Raw genomic sequence first — 24764 nt, forward strand, 5'->3', positions numbered from 1 at the left:
CCAACCCCAGGTGTGAAGAAGTGGTTGCATCTGAAGGATTTTTGGACTGTCGCCATCAAAAGAGATGCTAGTTGCGTGATGAATACTTTAGTATACTTAGAAATGTGGACAAAGACCAGAGGTAGGCAACACATTTGCCACAGTGTATATTCATCACGAGGCACCAACCTATCAGAACACCCGCCCTACTATGTAGTCACAGTGGTGTGAACCCTACAAGTCTGCATCTTTTCATGTGCATGTGCGCAGCCGTTTGAGCCACTTGTTGCGAGCTTAAAGCAAGTTGTTTATGTGATGCAGCGGCCGTTGTAAATTGTAAGCACTGCCTGTGGCATCATGTGCAATGTTCTGGGGGCTCGGGTTAACCATATAGGGCCAGCGAAAATGCCGATTCTAAGCAAAACTTCAGATATTAATTTGCATTCGTCTAACGCAGTACTTTATTGAGCTAATAGAAATGTGAATTGGTCAAAGAAATTGTATGCATTGAAATACCAGTCAAATGAAGTTCAGAGGATCATAAGAGAATTTTTTTAAATGAAAGTTCACTGAATTGGATTGAGAAACCAGACATTTTGATGACCTGTAGTTGACATCAAGCATTCAAATGGGTCTTTAAGGCATCACTACTTTTAAAACGCCAAAAACTCCACATACGTAATGTGTGTTAAGGCTGAAACATTAGTTAGTTGGCACATCTTTAATCAAAAATACAGTGCAAACAACAGGACCACAAAGAAATTGGCCAATGCAGCGCATAGTGTTGTCTACTTCTTTGTGATTTTGTGGTTTCCACTTTATTTTCTATTCTTAAAGATGTATTATGTACCTGGAACATCCAATGAAATGCAGCAAGTTTAATTTGAACTTTTGTATTCCCTCCTGCTAGTGTCATGAACTAGGTGAGTCCGTCGGTGCTGTTATGCAATTCCCAATAGGCAGCAATGGCCATGGACACTATGGGGCCTCCCTTACTAAAATCCTTATGTCATTTTATTTGAAAATGGGCTCTTCCTCAACTAACCAACTGTGAGCATGAGGCAAGCGTGCTAACCAACACATTTAGTTCACTGCTCAAGCTGCAAGCCAGTTGTGTGTCCATACCAAACTATAGCGGATGTGGAATCCCTCAGGTTTGCGAGGAAGTACATGGCACCGAGAAGTTTCACAACCTGTGCAGTTTCGAGACTACGGTGCGAGAAGTTTCACACATGAAAATTGGTGCATGCCTGCCGAAATTTGTTGATTTATTTTTGAAACATACTGCTGTCATTGAAAACCAAGCAGGTGGGCAATAAAGTGCAAGGGAAATGCAATGCAGCGTAACCATGCGCAGGCTACAGTTCGGTCACAAACAGCAAAAAAAGTGTTGCAAACACTTGAAATGCAGCAAAAAAAAAATTATAGAAAAGGCATTCAGTACAAGTTCTTCAAAGGCATTGGAATTGCATTCCAACATGGAAAAAAATGTGTTCTTGAAAATATTAGAGCGGCAAAGTGTGGTGCAAGGTTGTGAAGATGGTTAATATACATCAACGACGAAAACGACAGGCGCTATCTTTCGACTCAAGGTTTATTCACACGAAAAAACCCAGACAAGCTCACACAAGACTAATATTGGAACTTCGTTGTTTAGCGCTATGATGTATAGCTCAATCCAACTAGCCTAACTTTCCGTTATGGTTAATATGGAGTTTGATAAACTGTGCAGGGATGTTTCAACAATTTCTGGACAATTTTGAAATGATATTGAATTAAGTGTGAAGTAGAAACAGGAAGTAGGTCAGTCTGGCGGTCATTATTCTTATCATCAAGATATTCATAGCAATTAGTGCCAATGGGGACCACAGACTGCTTTCCTTTGAACCATTTCTAGTGAATTATTAGCATATTTTTTTCCGAAAAAAAAAATATTAGAATATGCGACTACATTCGAGCTTCTGTAGGCCTTATCTGTCAATCGTAAGTAAGCAATTTGTATGAAGGGGTGCCTTTGATTTATTATGATGAAATCCTAGTTTTATAATGGATCATTCACAAACTTTGTCAGTGTGACTTGTCCGGTTAAGATGATAAATAATCATAACAACGAGGTATTTAAATTCATCAATCTGGATCTGAGGACCCCACTGACTGTATAAAAATTAAAATTGGGTTATTGCGGCTAGAATAATGCATCTGGAGCTTCCAGAATTGCCGAAGTTCCACTTCACTGCCCGCCATTATGAACAGAAGCAGTCCACAATCATGAAGTGCATTTTTTTTTAGAATATCTTTTCCTTTATGATTCGTTTTAACGGACAACTTGCTTTGTGGACATTTGTGCTTAGAAACCAAAGTGTCCATATCAACGAGACATGACTGTTCTGTTATGTGAACACAAAAGACCAGGTGGTGATTTAAAAATGTTTCATGTTTTCATTTTTGATTTACTCATATAGTGATATCATATATTGGATATTTATATATTTACATCATATATTCCATAATTATCATATGCCGCCACGGTGGCTCAGCGGTTATGGTGTTTGGCTGCTGACCCAAAAGGCACGGGGCATGGGTTCGATTTCAGCTGCGGTGGTCAAATTTCGATGGAGGTGAAATTCTAAAGGCCCTTGTACTGTGCGACGTTAAAGAACTACTGGTGGTCGAAATTTCCGGATGTTAAACTCACCTAATGGAGATCAGTGGTTAAACTGCCTAAACCATAAACAATATTTATCATATACCGACTGTTGCATTGATCAGAGAAAATCGAAAAAAAAATTATCTTGGCCTAACTGCTTGCTTTTTCGGGCTGCAATTTCGCATCACAGTGGCATTTGGCGGTCAGTTTTGTCTTACACTTCATTTGGATGGGGTACTTGCCTGATTCGGTCAGAATTAATCGAATATCTCCATCGTATGCTGTGACGGCGGACTGAAACGGCAAGCTTTCGCTGCAGAAGTTAGGTGGAAGTTAGCAAAAAGCTTTTGGAATATTGGTGACTGAAAAGCAGAGAGGTGACATAAGGTTCGAAGTATAGGAAACCGTAGTGAAAGAAAATGGCGAATTTTAATGACAATTTACAACACAATTAAACAAAAATAAAGAAAAAAAGCCAAGCATGGTGGCAATTGCCACCGTCTCATTTCAAAGGGGGCGCTCCGATCTTCCATAAATCTGCAAAACTTTATCTGCCAAGCAAACCGTTGCTCTTCACGTCTTTAGTGCCTTAAAAAGAGATAATTTGTCTCTTTGGCCTGTTCTCGCATGGCCACTTGCTCATCCCGGTGCGTAACAATTATATAAATGCAAACATCAGAAACAGAGGAAGCAGGAAAAGACGCGAAAAAAGGGGCATTCCGCGGTGAGACGCAGTAGGAAGAAGAGGAGAGCGGCAAGTGCGGGTGACGACAGCGCCGCCACTTCTTTCTACCAAAACGGGCATGCGCCGAACAATAGCAGCATCACCCGCTCACGCAACTGCACAATATACCTTTGTAGCCGTATGGCTGTGCTTGGGTGTATACATATGAGTAATTACTCCCTTACTGCAAATCTACCCCACCTTGGGGGATTCCCCTAAACATTTGACCAACACTGTTCCCACTTCAAGTTATTGATCAATTCGCTCTCGCTCTACCATAAGCTTGCCGTCCCGGTTAGCTCAGTTGGTAGAGCGACTGCTTGGTGAAGCAGTGGTCCCGGGTTCGTGCCCTGGACCAGGACGAATTTTTCTTTAACTGCCAAGTTTCTGAGAAAGCTGTTTAGCTTTCCTTTGTAGCTGTATGGCTGCGCTTGGGTGGATGCCATTGAGGAATTACTCCCTTATTACAAATCTACTCCATATTTGGGGGATTCCCCTAAACATTTGACCAATACTAGTACACTGTAGTAGAGTGCTCGTTCGTCTGGAGGGCGCATGATGGTGATACCGGTATCATTACTGTGAAAGCCCGCAGTTCTGATTCGCCGTCGCCACGGACAATAAATATTGCCGATCAATTTTGACCGAATCAGAAAAGTACTCCACCAAATGTAATATAAAACAAAACTGACTGCCAAATGCCACGTCTTTGTGCAAATTTTGAGCCCTACAAGCGGGCGGTTAGGCCGAGGGAACTTTTATCGGTTTTCTCTGATTGCTGCAATTGTCGGTATTTGATATAGTAGACATATATATATTCAAATATTTTCAATATTCATAAGCATAAAAATATATGTTGCAAAATATTATGATTCGATCATGTTTGCCTGCATGGTTTTCTTCGATGTTTTCTTAACGAAAATGCACCAAGCAATAAAAAAGAGCGCGAACATTTGGACATTTAGGCCGTGGATCCCCTCACCCATTATTGCCACCGTACCACCTCCTCCCCCCCTACCCCCACCCCATCCATCTCTGCATTGACTTCAACATGTGCATCCACCGAACAGTTGTCAGCGACATCCTACAGAAAACACGAATTGGTTTTCGTAGATACTTTTACGCCGTGGGATGTTTGGAAAGGGTATATACATATGAAGCCCTTTTGAGTAAACTTTTGCAAGCTTATTCAGCTGTTACCAGAAAAAGATTTGTTTCTGCTCGATCGGGCAAAGCAGGCCAATGAAAAGCTAGAAGAGTGCGGTGAGGGGCTAGTTGGTATGACATTATGAGAACAAAAAATAACTGCGCAAAAGGACGTACGGGACAAGAGACAGAGAACCACACGGGACAAACGCAGACTGACAACTGATTTATTCCACCAACTCCTCGTGAAGCACGAGGAGACATACGTGCTCCAATCTCTGGAAGAAAACCAGCTGACCGACTACATCGAAGCAACGCAGAATTTATTTATGAATACTGTCAACCCTCATTTGAGGGTCATTACAGGGAGGGAAAGTGAAGAGACAAAAAAAAAATGCATATATAACCATGAATGAACAAGCTTCTTTGAGCATACAAGAGAGCATTGAAACGCAACACAGTTCACACCACTGTAGAACCACCTGCTATACATAGTTTTCACCGACGTCACAGCGGCCGCCATCTCTGGGTACCGAAAGCGCAGCGAAAGCCTCGGCGTTTTGTTAACCCTCCCACCACGAACCGGTTCCCGCGTACACTGTGGAAGCTATACACCTTTCCAACCTGGGCGCTGCCATATTGTTTCCGGCGGCGGAACCGGTTTCTAGCAGTCCAGAGAGGAGGCGTTTTGCCGCTTCCACCGTGCTAGCGGGAGGTGCCCGCTGCAGTCCAGGGAACAATATGGCAGCGCCCAGGGAGCCCTTTTTGGAAAGGTCTTACACAGTACCCTAAGATGGCGCCCGTGACGTCACGTGAAAACTATCTATACAAAAAGCGAATCCATATCCCGCATGGGATATGCACTATGTGCAGTCCGACAAAGCTGCTCACTTCCCACTGCCTTCTGGCGCAGTTTCCCCTAGCTGATAAGTGCCGACTCACCATGGACTCACTATGACGACAGCCCGACGAAAGCTGTTTTCGCGTTATGTTCTCGCCATGTATTTGTCGTCTGCTACGCCCGACCAGTGGCCCATTGAGGGGTTTTAAGTCATGGTTTAAGTGGCCCGCTTCACCAGCATTGCCTGCCGGGATCGCTCTCCGGCGCGCAGCCGATTTTGTGGGTGCGCCTATTTTTTTCTAGTGGGTAATGCATAGATTTTTGTAATGAGAAACCGTTCACCAAAGCGCTTCGGCGCACTCCGGTACACCAGTGCGCGTTATCGATGACGCCTTCACAGGTCCCTGTCAACGATCGTCGCTGCGAAAACTTATTGCGTTATGCAAAAAGGCATTGCATGAGGCTAATGCACCATCGGTGGCGGAGGGCGAGGTGCGGGGAAAGTGGTGTAAAGTGCATGCATGCACGTCAAGTGACAATGTTCTTGCTATCATCGTCCCAGCAGGTTGCGCACCAGTGCTACTCAGTCACACTGGTGGCACACCAATAGTGACCGGTGCAGCATATAGGACGCAAAAGAGCGTACAAAGGAACCTCAGTGCACACTGGTGTGTGTGATAGAGGGTGCACTCACAGGTCGCTATTGGTCGCTATGTCGCTATCAACGTTCGTCGCTACGAAACGACGAAACTCTATACATTTCGTCTGCATGGCGGGTGTGCGTGACGCTCTATGCAAAGAAGCCCGAAGAAGCATCGTGTGAGGCTGATGCACCATCGATGGCGGAGAACGAGCTGCGTGCAAGGTGACTTATATACCCATAGGAAACGCAGCTCTCGGAGGCTGGTCGTTTCCTAGCCGGAGCGGCCGGCGTGGAACGTTCGGTCGAAGAGGCGTATACACACTTCCGCGACGGAGTGCCGCCGCGGGTGTTCCGAATCGCGTCCCGCGGTCCACTCGTGGCAGTCGATCTTGCCCAGTGCTGGCGTACCGATAGTGCGAGCGACGCTGAGTACGGCATGCTTGTGATCGCGCGAGGCCACGTTGAGGCGGCGTATATCTCGCGCGCTGCGTTGCCTGTGGGTCGGCGAGTGGAACCGATCGCACGCTCTCGAGGGGTGCCGCAGTGCGAGCATAACGGGTTGCGCGTCTGCAGCGGGCATTACGGAGAAACACGGAACAGAAAACAGAATTGCTGATTGACGACTTCGTGACAGTGTGTCCTTTACTTTGTGCTGAAGGCAGTAGTGTGTACTGGCGAGTTGGTAGCTAGGTCTCTGTGGGTGGAAGCCAGCCAAAGGATGGGACGAGAGAGAAAGGGGCTGACTCGACACATCCTTCTCTGCTCTTCCGTCCTTTGGCTGACTTTTTCCGCCATGCATGCAGCTGCCAAGACAACGCGAAGCATCGTCCTCGACACTCACTCAAATTTTCGTAAACATTATAATCACGGGAAATACAAGGAGCGTGATGTCTTTTTCACGCATGGATCGCGCTTTCATCTTTAGATTTTTTCGAATTATGTAACCGCATTAAACGCAAAAAACAAAAGTTGTGTTAAGCATGCAGATGTGTGGCATTGTTTTTTCGTTAAGCTGTCATGGTCATGATGTCAGTAGCCAACTGTTGGGGTAGTACACTGAACACCTGAGCTGATAGTACACCCTCTGAAATACCAGAGTCCTTCACTGAAGGACTCAGGAAGTACTGCATCAACAATGGCTCATGCTGTCTGTCACATGACTAACTGCAGCAGTTTACTTGGAGGTAGAATTATCTTATCTTTACAATGCTACAATAAAGTAACCACTGCTGCACATATTGTTGCCTTTGAAAGGGCTTGTGTGTGTCAGTGGGCCACAAGTACAGCTCAGACAATTGGCTTATTAATCCAGAATGTGGCAGTGGGCATTGTAATCTTCCTTCGGATATATTTAAAAGTGCATATGAACCATTCGAAAGCACATTGACCAGTGCAGCGCAGAATCCTTGCAAAGCACTGATGCTAATAGTACTGATACTGATATGATACTGATAGTGATGCAAGTATATGAAGTCAGTGTTTGCTGTTATCTGGTGTGTCACAGTGCGTATATAGCGGTGATGCACTTGCTAAAAATATGCTCTTCACTTCATAGCAACTATGTGCAGTAAGGTGGGCCTTGTCACATTCATGCGGTTATCTTCTTGTGGTCTGATGTAGTGGTGCTTATGACTTAATTGCTCATTAACTTGGCACACATTGCTTTCTAGTCAAAATATTAGAGGTCCCACTTCAAAACTGCATTTTGGTTAAAATGACTTTCTTCAAGAATTGCCCGCTGTGGTGGCTCAGTGGTTATGGCTCTCGGCTGCTGGCCCGAAAGATGCGGGTTCGATCCCGGCCGCGGCGGCTGAATTTCGATGAAGGCGAAATTCTAGAGGCCCGTGTACTGTGCGATGTCAGTGCACGTTAAAGAACCCCAGGTGGTCGAAATTTTCGGAGACCTTCACTGCGGCGTCCCTCATAGCCTGAGTTGGTTTCGGACGTTAAACGCCAATAAACCAAACCAATAAATCAAACCTTTCTTCAAGAATTCTTTCATGACTGAATCAGAGGTTAGCTTGTCTGCAGTGTTAAAATGCGAGGATCAGTTGAGTTGCACTGAAAAATACTGGCTGTATCAGCTTGTTGTGTCGTTGCCTTGTGTTTTCTCAGAATAAAAAAGCTTTGTCTGCACTGGTTCTTTTTCTCAAGTGTGCAGTTTTAGTTGCATATACTTCTTGCCTATCTAACAGCCTCAAGGATTTGGCTTCTTAGAACTTTTAATGCTGCTGCACTTTCATGTATTAAAAACAGGATGTGAGCATTTCGATTAATCATTCTGTTTATTTACTTTTCTTTTTTACCGCTAACGCAATGGTGAAGGAAACATAGCGAACCTCACTGTCTCAGGAAAATATAGTAGCTACAGTGAGCCAGTAACCAGGTGCTCTGTTAGGGGCATGATCAGTTGAGCTGTGAATTTGGATGGCCATGTAAAGTGAAGACTAGCTATGCTGCGAGGGGACATGACAAAGCTTTGATATCAATTTGTGCATAGTTTGCACGGCTCAAATACCCTGCAAAGAAGTCTTTGCAATGAGCTTCGAACCATCTTTCTCCAAAATGGCATCTTTTTGGGGGGCGGGGGGGGGGTTCTTTATGTGTGTTGTCGTGTTGGAGGCTACAGGGGCAGGCCTAATGCCATGCATGCAATGCAACAATGCAGATGTATTAGCAAAACGTTCAGTTGGGCGAGTTGGTAGATATTCATGATTTGAAGAGCGCGAACTACAATGGACAAGAAAAGAAGGGACACAGGACGAGCGCTGACTCGCAACTAAAAGGTTTATTCACTGAAACCTTCTTATATGAAGAAACAATCAAAGGAAAGAAACAACACAAAAAAACCAAAAAGCATGAAACGCAACATTCGTCAGGTGCTCCCGAGAAAATTCATCTCCCTATCGCAAAGGAAAACAGATGGTTTGCTGACGCAATTCAGTGGATCCCCTGCGATGTGAAAAGCCTCGACAACTTCTCGTGTCGTCTGATCACTGTGGGTGTATAGTACACGTGTTTGATTGAATAATGCAGTGCATTTTTTCTTTTTCTTTTTCATGACTTTACATTCTAGACAATGTTTGACCAAATGTGAAAGGTCATCACCATTGTTTAAGTTGTTCCTGTGCTCTTGTAGGCGCTTGTTAAGGCAACGCCCTGTCTGACGAATGTAACGCGATCCACAGGAAAGGGGTACACTGTATACAACACATGTTTTACAGGCCACAAACTTATCCCTGTGCGCAACGCCACATCCTTCTTTTTTCTTCTTGGCCTCTTTCTTTCTTTCAATGGCAGGGCATATCTGTTTGAGCTTGACGGGGGCTGAAAGGAAAACGCCAACTTTGTACCTACTTGCTACGTTCTTTAGTCCGTGGGAGACGCGGTGAACATATGGCAAAACGGCAAATTTCTTCTTTTCAGGCTGGACGTCTGTCGTAAGCGGAGTGGCCTGACGCTTTAATGCCTGAATTAAACGAGAACACGCCCCTGCTATCATCTGGTCTTGATATCCAGCAAACTTAACCCTAGACAACTGGGTCTGGAAGCTATCTTGAATGGCATGATGACAGGATTTGGTCAAAGCACTTCGCAAGCAGGAAGTGATTATGCTATTTTTTACCAATTTGGAATGACCGGAGTGAGAATTAAGAAGTGTCTTTGACGACCTCGGGTTATACTTCCAGCAAACATGGTTCTGCTCGAAATGCAGCCGCAGGTCTAAAAACTGCAGTTCGTCGTTAACTGGTGCCTCAAAAGTGAACTGTAACCCCGACCCACACTCCCTGAACACTTTTAGAATGTCAACCATTCGAGCCGGAAAACGCCCACGTTCTACAAAAATAAGATAGTCATCGACATATCTGACGGTCTGGAGATGTAGGCCAGGGATCTGGAAAAGAACCTGTCTGGCCTACATCTCCAGACCGTCAGATATGTCGATGACTATCTTATTTTTGTAGAACGTGGGCGTTTTCCGGCTCGAATGGTTGACATTCTAAAAGTGTTCAGGGAGTGTGGGTCGGGGTTACAGTTCACTTTTGAGGCACCAGTTAACGACGAACTGCAGTTTTTAGACCTGCGGCTGCATTTCGAGCAGAACCATGTTTGCTGGAAGTATAACCCGAGGTCGTCAAAGACACTTCTTAATTCTCACTCCGGTCATTCCAAATTGGTAAAAAATAGCATAATCACTTCCTGCTTGCGAAGTGCTTTGACCAAATCCTGTCATCATGCCATTCAAGATAGCTTCCAGACCCAGTTGTCTAGGGTTAAGTTTGCTGGATATCAAGACCAGATGATAGCAGGGGCGTGTTCTCGTTTAATTCAGGCATTAAAGCGTCAGGCCACTCCGCTTACGACAGACGTCCAGCCTGAAAAGAAGAAATTTGCCGTTTTGCCATATGTTCACCGCGTCTCCCACGGACTAAAGAACGTAGCAAGTAGGTACAAAGTTGGCGTGTTCCTTTCAGCCCCCGTCAAGCTCAAACAGATATGCCCTGCCATTGAAAGAAAGAAAGAGGCCAAGAAGGAAAAAAGAAGGATGTGGCGTTGCGCACAGGGATAAGTTTGTGGCCTGTAAAACATGTGTTGTATACAGTGTACCCCTTTCCTGTGGATCGCGTTACATTGGTCAGACAGGGCGTTGCCTTAACAAGCGCCTACAAGAGCACAGGAACAACTTAAACAATGGTGATGACCTTTCACATTTGGTCAAACATTGTCTAGAATGTAAAGTCATGAAAAAGAAAAAGAAAAAATGCACTGCATTATTCAATCAAACACGTGTACTATACACCCACAGTGATCAGACGACACGAGAAGTTGTCGAGGCTTTTCACATCGCAGGGGATCCACTGAATTGCGTCAGCAAACCATCTGTTTTCCTTTGCGATAGGGAGATGAATTTTCTCGGGAGCACCTGACGAATGTTGCGTTTCATGCTTTTTGGTTTTTTTGTGTTGTTTCTTTCCTTTGATTGTTTCTTCATATAAGAAGGTTTCAGTGAATAAACCTTTTAGTTGCGAGTCAGCGCTCGTCCTGTGTCCCTTTTTTTCTTGTCCATTGTAGTTCGCGCTCTTCAAATCATGAATGCAGATGTAGTATGTATAGTGCTTCCAATGTTGGGCCACTCTTGTGTGTCACCTCAGTGCCTTCTTTAATATTAAGTTTCAACTGTGCACTTCAAGGAAGTCATCTTTTTATACATGTATAGGTTAGATAGGTTATTAACAATGAAGGGGCTGCTTTCACTAAAAACAGGGCTTTTATAAGCTAAAAAAGGTAAAAGAATGCAGGCATTGCTGCCACCAACTGCTGACGTCATGGATCCCAGACGTTAGGCTGCACTACCATTCACTTCTGTGTTGATCACAAAGTCTTTTCGGTCTCAACATTATGAGCTTGAATTGAATGGTGGGAACAAATTATTCCATTTGTTAGTGTGATCATCGAACAGCAGCATTTTGAGAAAGTGCCCATGAATCGATTTTTACAGCGAAAAAAACACACAAAAATGGACGCAGTTGTACTCAATGTGCCTTTCTGACGTCGTTTCTTGTTACGTAGTTCAAGTGCTCATCAGGAAACACACTTTTTTCCTGGAAGCTGGCGTAACGCCTGGCGCAGGAGGTTTGGCCCCTGAGGACGGGTGGTGTGCCTTGTTGCAGGGTCGGCCCGTATGGCTTTGAGTGGCCCGAGGACTTTGACCACGAGGGCCACGAGGCCTTCTGGCGGGGCTACCGGACGGTGCTGGCCCGGCGCCTCCGCAAGTGGGAGCGCTTGCTCTCCCACAACGCCCGGCCCCCCGTGCTGCGACCTGGCAGTGCAAAGCGTGCGTGGTTTCCTCTGCTCGCCCTTGTGTTTCGTCTGTTGGCAGTGCAGGGATCCCAGAATATTTGCACTGTGTTTTTACTTTAAAACGAAGCATAACACAGTCAATAAACATGGACCGCTGAATGAAATTCACATATGATGGATAAATAGTGCAGTTTCCGCTTCAGCAATCGACCAGCGGTTGTGATGTCACAAGTAAGTGTGAGATCATGCGACAAGAAGTGCAATATAATAGCTGTTGTGCTGCAATTTTTGTATGCCTCATGTGATGTCATACCTACTTGTGAGGTTGCAAGCACTGGTCGGCTACTGAAACCAAAACCCATAAAAATAAGAAAAGAAAACTGATGGAGCAGGAGGAATGACAGAAAGAGATATGTGGCACAGAACCACATGTGTCCACTGAAGAAGCAAAGGGGATGTGGCATTGTAATAAAATATATGCGTATAACATTCCTTTGCACCTCGGTCTGTTTTTATCAGGTGACCTGTACTAGCCAAGTTTTAAATAATTTCATCAAAAGTAAACACTCTCTATGACCTCGGTCTGTCCCTCAGGCTGGAGGGCGCAACTGAGCTCTCATTGGCAATGCCTCACAGTTCTCGCAAAGGGAGGCTTACTGGGGTACCATAGCTCTGTAGTGTGTACTTTAATCTTATGGAATATCATTTTAATTGTTTTCTTTGCCATTCCTACATTCAGTAAATTACATATTACTCTCTGCCCTATTGCTCTTTTTATTTCTGTCATTATGCAGTTCTTGTTTTATTACTGTGCCTTCTTGTACTGCTAATAGCCATTATAAATTAGCTAATCTTTTCATCACCTGGAGATTGTGATGATGCAGTAAATTGCAGCACGTTTGCTCTCAAAACTTCTTGCTCAGGGAGAGGCTATCCCTCCCTGTTTTCGTTAAATCCACCCCTGACTAATTACGGCCGAAACCTGGATAGTGCACCCATGCTAGTGTGTAAACTGGGTGCTAGCATGTTGTTTTGAATGTGCACTTTGTGGTGGTCTTTCAGTTTTTTCGGGGGGCTCGAGAGCCTGTCAAGCTCATTGGAGCTTTTTTTCTCTCGATGTTCCCTCTCATTGTTGTTGAGTAAATAAATCAACTTCAACTGAATCCATGCCACGGTTGGGTTTGAGGTTCCACCTGCACTTTCGGGATCGTCTAGAGTGGCTTGACAGTGGGTATTTTTGGCCTTGCAGTGAAGCGGTACGTCAGGAAAGGCATTCCAAGGGAGCACAGGAAACAGGTGAGCCTTGGCACCACTCTTTTACGTAACAAGTTGTGTGTAGTCGCTTGTGTTATTTTTTGCACTTTCTGCAGTTCAACACTCATTTTCTTGCATAGAAAAACAAAGTGTGAAACAATGCAGGCACACAAGAGAAGTAAGGTCACGACCTGTGTGCTACATGCTCCTCTCAGGGTTCATTTTTTTGTGCACTCCACACAGAAAGAGCAGTGCATTTAGCAGGTGCCACTGCTGTCATAGCCACACGCAATGCCACTGCTGGTGTAGCCAGGGAGTGCAGGTTCCTTCGACATGACAGGGAACAAAGTTAATTGAGTTTATTTTTGTTAGCTGCCACGGTGGCTCAGTGGCTATGGTGCTCGGCTGCTGGCCCGAAAGACGCGAGTTCGATCCAGGGCCGCGGCAGCTGAATTTCTTTGGAGGAGAAATTCTAGAGGCCCGTGTACTGTGCGATGTCAGTGCACGTTAAAGAACCCCAGGTGGTCGAAATTTCCGGAGCCCTCCACTACGGCGTCTCTCATAGCCTCAGTCGCTTTGGGACGTTAAACCCCATAAACCAAACCAAACCAAACCAATTTATTTAGTTAATTCAATTAGCAATTCATAATTATGTGTAACAAGTACACTTTTTCCTGTTTTTTCAACTGATGTTTCTCTTGGTTTATAATATGCAAATGTCATCTTTAACTTTAGCGGAGAAATCACCGAAAAATTTGTCTTTTTGTGTAGACTGGTTGTTTCGTTTCATAGTGGTGGGACCTGTACCTCCAAGGGACATGGGTGCTTTTCCTTTGCTAGATAACTTAGGGCTGTGCAGCTGACCTCGACGACCCCTGACCAGTGCTCGCATGTTTCCTGCGTTTGTGCTGCGTGAATGTGGTACCTTATGAGGAGCCATTTCCTCTGGTCTGTAGCCAACCAGTGAAAAGCGACAAGGTTGTGCCTCTGCTGCATGATTAGCACTGTGGTGTTAAAGGCGCATTGCACTTTAGGCAATACGTGCTGTTGGCTGACAGCAGTGCGCATGATGACCGGGTGAAAAAAATATCTCATTAACCAGCTCGATTATTGAGCTGGAAATCATCCCCTTCCGGCTAGAAGCCCTTCCGTCCCAGCTGGAATGACATCGTTTCCAGCTGGATTACAGAACAGGAAATCATGTCCAGCTGGAATGGTTTTTTCCTCTCAGCTAGAAGGTTTTTACACTTCCAGTTAGCTACAGCTGGAGAGTAGCTCTGGCTAGAATCTCTTCCACCTCCAGCTGGAATACGAATGGGTACCCCTGATGATAAAAGTCTGTCGTCCTGGCCCCATTTTTGTCTGGGTACAGTGACTGCTAATCTCATGTTGTTTATCCTACAGATGGGAAAAAAAAAACACCTTTTGATGACTGTTTATGGTCATGGGCATTAATGTATAGACTTTGCTGTCTAAAACAGTGCTTGTGTTACTGTTATTTATTTATTTATTTAGTCATACTACGGTTTTGAAAGACCAAGCAAGTGGGCAGAAATACATAGAACAAGAGATAACGTGTATTACAACGCAACTAACGTCAATAGACATTTCATAAATGAAGTGATATTTCATAAACAGCAAGGAACCAAGCCAAGCAAAAACATAAGCAAAAAAAACACACACATCTTAAGCTGTTACAAGAGAAACACAAGACCAATACTATGACACATAGACTATGACACATAGGTAATAAAGTGCTCATGGTGTTTTTTCGAAGTCACTTTCAGATTCAGCTGAAAAAGTAGTGGCAGGCAAGGCATTCCATTCTGTGATGGTTCATGGGAGAAATGAATTTTTTAAAAGTTTTGTGTGTGGTTGATGTGGGACTAAGTTGTGAGCATGTCGGCTTCTTCTAGCGCAAGGCAGAAATGGTTCAATGTATGATTGTGCATGTAACCTAAATGAGTTAGTGTAAAGTGATAACAAAGTCTTTCCCGTTCTTGTTGCGCTGTGAACAATATCATGAATACATCACTGCATGTGTACCACTTAGTATGGCATGTTGCTGTGACATCATGTGTGGCGCCACTGCACGGTGGCCAGTGTGGTGCTACACCGTCAACACCATCAGTGACGCTGCAGAACCAGGAAACATGCAATTAACAGTTGTTGCTGTAACAGCAGGGCTTGAGCCTCGGAGATTGCCCTGTGTGTGTGCACTGAACCTGTCTCCGTGTGGCTGTGTTGTCAGGTGTGGATGGCACTGTCTGGGGCAGCCGCCATGCAAACTGAGGAGCGGGGCCTGTACCAGTCGCTGCTGCAGCAGACCCGCAAACCAGATCTCGTCGAGACCATCCAGATCGGTGGGTGCCCTTTTTGCCCAGAAACAACAGTCCCATCTTTGTCCGTCCCATCGAGTGGTAGCACTGCTGGTGGTAGTGCGGCAAAAGTTTAATAACTCCAGGGAATGGAGAAGATGTTTGAGTTATTCGAAAGTGTGAGTTATTTAATGATTTGTAAGAACCTGTGAAAAACCAGTCACACCACAGTAAGTTTATATCTTGTAAGAAGCTGAAAAATGGTTATTCGTTCGTTGGTTGTCTGCTTTTGCTGATGACTGTGTGGCAAAGACAATCTTCCATAGTTTGACCAGATGCTTCATTGCACACCTGCTGTCGGGAACTTCCAAACAGAACTGTTCAAAAAATGGCAAGGGCCTTCGTGACCTCTTTCATGCAAAGACAATCTTCCATAGTTTGACCAGATGCTTCATTGCACACCTGCTGTCGGGAACTTCCAAACAGAACTGTTCAAAAAATGGCAAGGGCCTTCGTGACCTCTTTCATGCAAAGACAATCTTCCATAGTTTGACCAGATGCTTCATTGCACACCTGCTGTCGGGAACTTCCAAACAGAACTGTTCAAAAAATGGCAAGGGCCTTCGTGACCTCTTTCTTGCAAAGACAATCTTCCATAGTTTGACCAGATGCTTCATTGCACACCTGCTGTCGGGAACTTCCAAACAGAACTGTTCAAAAAATGGCAAGGGCCTTCGTGACCTCTTTCATGCGAAGACAATCTTCCATAGTTTGACCAGATGCTTCATTGCACACCTGCTGTCGGGAACTTCCAAACAGAACTGTTCAAAAAATGGCAAGGGCCTTCGTGACCTCTTTCTTGCAAAGACAATCTTCCATAGTTTGACCAGATGCTTCATTGCACACCTGCTGTCGGGAACTTCCAAACAGAACTGTTCAAAAAATGGCAAGGGCCTTCGTGACCTCTTTCATGCGAAGACAATCTTCCATAGTTTGACCAGATGCTTCATTGCACACCTGCTGTCGGGAACTTCCAAACAGAACTGTTCAAAAAATGGCAAGGGCCTTCGTGACCTCTTTCATGCGAAGACAATCTTCCATAGTTTGACCAGATGCTTCATTGCACACCTGCTGTCGGGAACTTCCAAACAGAACTGTTCAAAAAATGGCAAGGGCCTTCGTGACCTCTTTCATGGTGTGGCATGGTACCGGTGTTGGCTCTTCACGTGCACTATTGGCACTGTCCAAGGCACAGAGCACACAATTGGCAATTTTGTTCTCTGTTAATGTACCGGCAACAGCTGCACCATTGTCTGCATTGATGTAGGTCATAAGACGCACTTTTTCAGGAAACGAGTCATCAGAATGGGAGTATCAGCGCACTCTTCACCAGAAAAAACTGCCCTCAGTGAGGGTAAAGCTGGATGATCACCACCCCTTGTGTACTCATGGGCTATGATGTGCACCACGCTAAGAAGCAACACTTGACAAGTTTTCCCAGCTTCATAACACTGGAGCATTCTTTTCAATAATCCATTGTTCCATTGGCTGCAGATCGCCTCCAGTCCAGACGCATTACAGGGTGATATCCAGTCCATCGTAGTGCAATGCTTTCGCTTTCTGTGGAAATTCTCTCTGTCAACGAAGCATAGAAGAACATAGAAGAGCGGGACATAAAATGAGGATATAAAGAAGGGATGAACTGGCTGGGCGCTCCCTGTGTGATTTGCCTGTGTAATCTGTGTTCCCGTTTTCAGATACTTTGGCAAAATTCTGCGATAGCTCAGTGGTTAAGGCGGTCGTTTACCAAGCCGGAGTACCTGGGTTCAAACCCGACCGTGGCAGCCGCGTTTTGATGGAGGCAGAATGCAAAAGGGGTCTGTGTGCTGTCCGTTGAAGATCCCCAGGTGGTCGAAAGTATTCTGGAGGCCTCCACTACAGCACCTCTTTCTCTCTCTCTTCTTTCACTCCCACCTTTTTCAGGTGTCCATGGAGATATGTGAGACAGATACTGCGCAATCCTTTCCTCAAAAACCAAATTTTGGCAAAAATTCTCCTCTTATGCTGTGGTTATAAATGATGTCTTGTTGAGGAGCCCGTCTTTCAAGGTTTAAAGGAGTGTAGACACCTAATTTTTGGGTGCATGCTTTCTTGTTTGTAAGGATACGTAAGGCATTATTATACATGGATTACCATGTGGTATTCGCCTAAGACTGCTGAATAATTTATAATCGAATTTTTCTGTCATGCTGTTTCGGTTTCAGTTTCAGCAGCCGAACAATGACTGTGATGTCAAAGTGTGCTCGTAGGTCATATGAGGCATGAAAAAACTACAATATAATCGCTGCTTGTACATTCGTTGTCATTCCAGCTTTTGAGATAGGCTAGCTTTAGCATTGTAGTGAATGAAGACAATGAAGCAGCGATCATATCGCAGCTTTTTCGTATTTCGCATGACCTATAAGCACACTTCGACGTCGTAGTCATCATTTGACTTTTGGAACCGAAACTGAAACAGCATGAGAAAGAAATTCGTATATAAATTATTCAGCGGTCATAGGTGAATAACTCATGGTAGACCATGTATAATAACATTGCCTTGCACATCATCACAGAGAAGAAAACGTTAGGTGTCTATACTCTTTTTAAGATTTTCATGGTTGTGGCCAAGTCCTTTGTTGGGCAGTGTTTGTCGCTTTGGGGTAGTCATAAGGTTAGTGTGCGGGGTCCTTAAAGGGGTCCTTAATGGTGCCATGTTAGTATGCTTTGGCAAACGGAGCTGCAACTTTCTTTTAATTGTAGCTGGTGGAAGCAGTTGTTGCATGCATCAGAAACATGCAGTGAAGTTTCTGCAGTTCGGGAATTCATGCCTATGGCATACGGTGTATGTGTTCTGTGTTGACCAACTGTCAGATTTGTGCTGTAAAACATTTGTCAGTGGAGAAAGCCTGTGCAGGTTCCACGCGTAGCAGCTCTGAGCAAGAGTGCTAGTGCAGAGTAGTGGACAGTGTTACGAATCTAGTCTTAACTCTGGCAGTGTCCATCTCAGAACTTGCATAAGGGCCCCTGTGCTTGAGCGTAATTCTGTGCTGCAGCCTGTGTTGCACAGCACCTCTGTGATGGTGCTGTGTGTGGATTCTTGTGAGGTGGAATGCGTACCTTCCGATGATGGTGTTTGGCCTGTTGTCTGCCGCAGATGTGCCGCGGACATTTCCAGACAACGTGTACTTCCACGGGGGCGGGCAGCAGCAGCAGTCACTGTTCAACGTGCTGGTTGCATACGCACATTTCAACCGCGGTGTCGGGTACTGTCAGGTACGTGCCAGCACCCCTTGTAGGGAAGGTGGGGTTGCAGCACCATGCAGGTCCATTGGGGCTGTACAGATTGCGCTCAGCTGAACTCCTCTACGGAGAAGTTGATGTGGGGGGGACGTTACTGAGAACCAACCAACAGGCATTACTGAAGTATCTCATGAATCCTGGGTGTATTGATACGGTCAGACGTGATATCGCCATTGGAATGAGGAAATTAACTTGGTTCGTAAATCCTCATAAGACCAAGTGACATTTTGTGGCAAAACTGTCACTATCAGTGTGTCCCATCTTTTGATGTACATACCCTAGCTGTTGTTAAGCGCACGGTGCTTTCTTTTTTCTTCAAAAATTGCTCGTTATATTTTAATACCAGTTACAATGTCTTTAGTGCATTTTCTGGTGTAAAATGAGCTCATGTTATCCTTCACAAGGTTGGCTGTAGAGACAGAACAGAGATAGCCCTCATAGCTGGTAGCAGGCATTAGCAAAACTTGCTCTTTTGTGAGCGTCTGTTTGTAACGATATATGCAAGCAAACGTATGGTATCTATGTATAATGCAAGAGTCCTGAAGGCATGTCCCAGGATGTCGGTTGCAGTGTTGAATGAAAGATCACTTTTTCGAGGCTGGGGGCTGCATTTGTTTTTTGTTTAACACTTTCGCTGGCATACAATCGCTTTTAGGCTGATTGATCATTTTTCCATCATCGTCATCATCCTAGCTGGATCCACTGTGGAACAAACACCTCTCCCATACATCTCCAATTACCCCTGTCCTGTGCCAGCTGTGGCCACCTTATCCTTGCAAACTTACATCTCAGGGGTGAATGGAAACTACTCGCTGTCATTTCTGTAGTGAAAAAGGTGAATGCGCCATGTACACTGTTCCGCAACTTTATCGTTGTTGAAATTCTTTTTTCTCCATCGAAGGCTGATTTCACAGTGTACAAAGCTTGTGTATTGAGGCAACCTTTACCTCATCCCACGCCTGATGACGGTACCTGCATGGTTCAGCCGGGCATGATGCAAACCCGTAATCGTCTGTGCCAAGATTGATGAACTGAAAGCCGCCAGCACCGGGTTGCCTCTGAAAGGTGTTGGTGGTGCCATTAAAGCCATGTGGCCTTGAATAAATAAGTAAATAAATAAATTAAAGAAGCTGCGCACCTTGCAATGCTCGCCTCTGTGTTTTTCGTGTCGGGGTGCTTTCCTCTGCAGACAACAAATGGCACTACCATCGTCCTTCTGTGAAATCCTGTTACTTTCGGCTCCTCCATTTCGGCACAGACGATTCGAGTTTCATCATCCTGTTCGGATGAACCACGTAAGTATTTTCATCAAACTTGGCTCAAAACAAAACTTACCTCAGGATGCAAGCTCTGTGCCCTGTTTCACCACAGACGAGCCTCTGGTTGAGGCAGGAGAATCTTCCAAAGCTGCTGCGATAAAGTTGTAGAGCACTGTATCAGTGCAGACTGGACGGTGATGGAGAGGAAGGGGTTGCGGCGCTGAGCTTGGGTGTTTCGGCTGTGAGTTTTATGCTGCACGAGCACCAGAGGCTATCACGCCGCCATATCTGACACCATTGCAGCTTTCTGGACACCTTTTTAAACAGTGCTTGTTAGCAAATCTCATCCCATGCTTAGTGATGCTGTGTGGGTAACCTCTCCACAGCCAGCTTTTCTTTAACTGTGGAAGCCACCAGCAGTGACAAGCCCTCCAAACCAAGTGCCTGTTTGCTTGGTTGTTGTCCAAGCTCCATTCCTGAGCACCTCCTTCATTCATTGTACTGTGCAAAAATTCATTTCAAAGATATTTTGCAGCATTGGTATGTAATGGAACAGTTGTGGTGTTGGGCCCCAAGCTTTGGCAGCAAGCTGTTTGTGTCACCAAGAAAGAATCAGGGTCCACGAAAGGAGTCGGTAAAGACTTGACATTGCTTTGGTTTGTCACAGGGGATGATGTGTCTGCTTTGGAGCCCCTGTTTCCTTAGGCAGCATGCATACAGTGGGCACCGAGTCACAGAGCCCATTATAGTACTTCACCTTGTGGAGACCCTTCCTGGCCTCCATTTTGGCCTTTCCCTGTTGCCCTTTCCTACAGTTTCTCAAAATTATGTGCGGGGAAATAAAGTGATGCAGTCGTTCACTGTTAGACATTGTTTACCCGCATGCAGTAATTTAGAGGGAGGCTTCCTGCCTTCATCTCAAATTCTTTCCTCCTGGAAGGAGTTCCGGAATTCCTGGAATCCTAAATGGTGAGAGCAGCAGTCGATGACTAGTGTGGGTTCTTGTATCCATGATGGAATAGAGCTGCTGGGTCACAGATCTGTGCCTCAAACTCTCATGTGTAATTTTATACATAAGGGGTTACGCGGCCTTCAAATCCCCAAAAATGGCTAAAAAATTGATTTTTTTGATAATTGTTGTACCCGCTTGTATGTGTTGTATAAAAGCTGTCTCAAATTTTCTTTGCTGAAATCAGCTGGGAAGTGCTCTAAAAAAATTGTTTCATGAACCCTAGTGGCTGTGCGTTGCGTGGAAACGCTCGAACAATGGGTGTTTTTCTCCATTACGGTTTTATGCTAAGATGCTCTATTTGCAGAGAAGATTTCCTCTCTACTGTTTTATCTGTTTTGACCCCATTTGTTTTACAGCACTCTTAGGGCCATAGTGCAGGTCAAGACATTCCTTGTTCAAATTTGTGAATTTTTAATTTCTTGTATGAAATTTTCTTCTCACTCTAGGTATGTCAATGGACGCTGCATCACAAAAATTCGTAACCAAAATTTGCACTTTGCAAAAAAAATTCTAACAATGTCGACCTGTAGCACAGCAGTAGAAACGTCAGCCTTCTGCCATATTTTCTTAGCTCAGGAATCTTTTTACAAGATTTAGAGGAAAAATATATATTAGGAAAGACTTTTTCTGGAGGTGTAACTGGGAAACTTGGTGAGAGTAGTCATAAATTTGTTTCTAATGTGCTCTGAAAATTTCATTTCAATAAATCAACAAATAAAAACATTTTTGCTGAATTTTATTGCATGTTTTCTTAGTTAAAATGATGCATTAGACATTAGAATACATAGATTACCACGTGGTATCTGCCTACGACCATTAAATAATCTGTAATTGAATTTCTTCTCTCATGCTATTCCGGTTTTGGCTTTAGCAGCTGAACGATGTATGTGACGTACAGTTGAACTTTAGGTCACACGAGGCACGGAAAAATTGCAGCGTAAAGGCTGATACATAGTTTTCACTCACTACAGCACTCAAACCAGCCTGCTTCAAGAGCTAGAATCACAGCAAACGACATATCAGCAGTTATATTGCCTGTGGCCTTACGTCACATCCATCGTTCAGTTGATGAAACCGAAATTGAAGCTGTGTCAAGCAGAAATTTCAATTATAAATTATTTGGTCATCCTAGGTGAATACTACAGGGTGGTGCATGTATACTAATGCCTTTTGCATCGTTTGAAAGAAGAAAACACAAAAGCAAAAATTTGATGTCTACAGTCCTTTAAGTGCCGTGAGGATAGAGCAATTGCTGGTAGAATAATCGTAAGGCTAACCCACCAGTAGCTTACAACAGCCTCAACCTTGGCAAATTTCAAGCTTTGCTTCATTTGGTGTTTGAGGACCCTGACATCGGTGAAACAAAGAGCTCAAGCTCAGGACGAGTTGGCTGCGAGTGTTCTCCTTTGCGGCCATTTCTTCCGAGCCGACCTGAATAGCGTGTGTAATTAGTGCATCCTCCTACCTACGCTGCCACGTATGCTGTGTGCGCTGCATGTGGCCACTATGCTCTAAGTGGAAAAGGGAGCAAAAAGAGGCAGAGGGGTAGTCATTATGGGGCACTTGGCAAGTTGTCCTGCATGAAAAACAAACAAACTGGCTGAGCACAGTGCCACATCAAGCACCAGAAGCGGCAAGAAATGCCAGACGCACTTTCCAGCTGGAAAAGAGGCTGATGGTGGCACTGCACTTAGTAGCCTAGGGAGACCAGGCCGATACCCGGTGGGGTTACCACCATCTGTGAGCCATCCCAGAATGTGCAATGCCTTTCCTCGAATACATTTCATGTCTACATGTACTCTCTATGGCGAGGGCGACTTTTTTTCTCGACTACTGACTCACTTTTACACCTAATGCTTAGAGATGGCACTTGATTTCGCCAATGGAGCACCCGCCGATTTTGACCAGAATTTCTTGCCCCACGCGTTCACTTTATTTTCCCTGTTTCATTATGGGAGAGACATTTACGTGTCGAGGGCGTTGCGATTTTGAAGCAGACCGTATTAATGTCCAAAGTGGGAGTTGCATTCATTGGTGTTGTATATACACTGCTACAGCAAGCTCATTGATGTAGCTGTTGCATTCATGCTTTGTGGAATTTCTGTCTGAGAGCATGGTTTTATTAGCAATTTGTTTTTCTGTCTAGGACATGTGGTTTTAGCAGTAGGTTTTCTGCCTTTGCAGAAAAGAAAGTTCCGGAGTCCAGTGGCATTTACAGCAGGAGACAGGGCAGTGGAGAAAGTGCAAATACCCAACGGGGCTTTAGGGGCAACGGAGTGAATTCCAAAGGAAGAAAAACAGCAGACAGCGGCAGGGGGTCGGGCAGGAGAAAAAGTTGCCAAGATAGGACAGTGATACACTGTTGGAGACCTAGACACATTGTGCACTGGTGTTGAGTGACGATGATGCTGGAGTACGCTGGATGGTTAAAAGAGCCATCCATGCTGGTCTATCCGTTGCAAGGACGTCAGTGCTGCTTGTGCAGTCCCCTCTTCCTTTTATGCGAAACATAAGGAGCTCGTCGGCCCAGAAAGTGGCATGAGTGTCACATGTGTCTGGTTAGGCCAGTGACCTCATGGGAGGAAAGGAGGACGAATTCCTGCCCATGCAGCAGTGCGCACATAATGATGATGATGATATGATGATGATGATGTGTACGCTGTTGCATGGGCAGGAACCTGTCCTCCTTTCCTCCCATGAGGTCACTGGCCTAACTAGACACATGTGACACTCACGCCACTTTTTGGGCCGACGAGCTCCTTATGTGTCGCATAAGGTGTATCCGTCTGCAGGGATGTCAGTGCTACTTGTGCAATTTCCTCTCCCTTTTATGCGAAACATGAGGGCCTCGTTGGCCCAAAAAGTGGCGTGAGTGTCACATGTGTCTAGTTAGGCCAGTGACCTCATGGGAGGAAAGGAGGACAGGTTCCTGCCCGTGCAACAGCGCGCACACTCTCCCACAAGTGGAGAAGGGCCCACACTGTGAGAGGAGGAGCTGGACTGGGGATGCAACAGCTCCTGCTGGCTGACGGAGAGCGACGTCACATTGCACCCTCTTGCGTCTCGATGTCTGATAAAGCCAGACCTAGGTCCTTCGTGGCAACTGACAGTGGCGAAGAAGTGCACCATAGCTGCTGAACACCAATGGAAGTCACATCAGAACGCAGAAATTCACGAGCGCGAAGCAGCGGTGCGTTGCTAGAGGCAACAGCATCATCCAGCAGTGAACGAAAAGAACGCCGAGCACACGTGACGGAAGTGCAAGGTGGACTCGGCAGTGTGAAATGGAGGCGAAGCGTTAGGCCTAACAAAGCTCAGTGCAAGGCACAGTTTCAGGCAGCAACAAACATCTTCCAGTGGGTCAGTCATGCAGCAGATCAGATAAAACAGCGCGAGATTTGAACCAACAAATTAAATTATCATTGGTGCGCATTATGTGCTGTTGTAATCTGTAGTGGGCCGGGTGCTGAATTTCGCTCTAGCTTTTATTAACACTCCTTTGATGTCAGTGCATGGGCGATCCTAACGGGAGCCCCCCTCATGAACAGTGTGTGTGTGTGTTTCCTCCGCAGGGCCTCAACTTCATAGTGGGGCTGCTGCTGCTGGCGACGGAGGACGAAGAGGCCAGCTTCTGGCTGCTGCGTGCCCTCCTCGAGCGGCTGCTGCCGGACTACTATGGCCGCCGCATGACGGGCCTGCTCACCGACATCGAGGTGCTCGCCCAGCTTGTCAGGCAGGTGGTCTTCTGGTGGCGCTCCCATCTCCTCCGGTGGTGGCCCAAGGGTTGGCCGTCAGAA

The 24764-nt window shown here is 45.3% G+C and overlaps 1 protein-coding gene across 2 annotated transcripts in view; it reads left to right on the forward strand.

Annotated features, from left to right (window-relative positions):
* The first annotated feature begins 6001 nt into the window (after positions 1–6001).
* Positions 6002–24764, forward strand: part of LOC149345197 (growth hormone-regulated TBC protein 1-A-like) — a 33709-nt gene continuing 14946 nt past the window's right edge. Inside the window, exons 1-6 of one of the 2 annotated variants that reach the window (XM_089546500.1) lie at positions 6002–6202; positions 11653–11816; positions 13032–13078; positions 15288–15399; positions 18551–18669; positions 24540–24704. In XM_089546500.1, coding sequence (XP_089402626.1) covers positions 6177–6202; positions 11653–11816; positions 13032–13078; positions 15288–15399; positions 18551–18669; positions 24540–24704 — 633 coding nt within the window. In that variant the 5' untranslated portion in view covers positions 6002–6176. The remainder of the gene's footprint in view (positions 6203–11652; positions 11817–13031; positions 13079–15287; positions 15400–18550; positions 18670–24539; positions 24705–24764) is intronic. The other variant, XM_089546499.1, reaches the window with a different exon arrangement.

Source organism: Amblyomma mixtum, chromosome 5 (genome assembly GCF_055824585.1).
Source record: "Amblyomma mixtum isolate Tamu chromosome 5, ASM5582458v1, whole genome shotgun sequence".
In the NCBI taxonomy this organism is placed as follows: Eukaryota; Metazoa; Arthropoda; class Arachnida; order Ixodida; family Ixodidae; genus Amblyomma; species Amblyomma mixtum.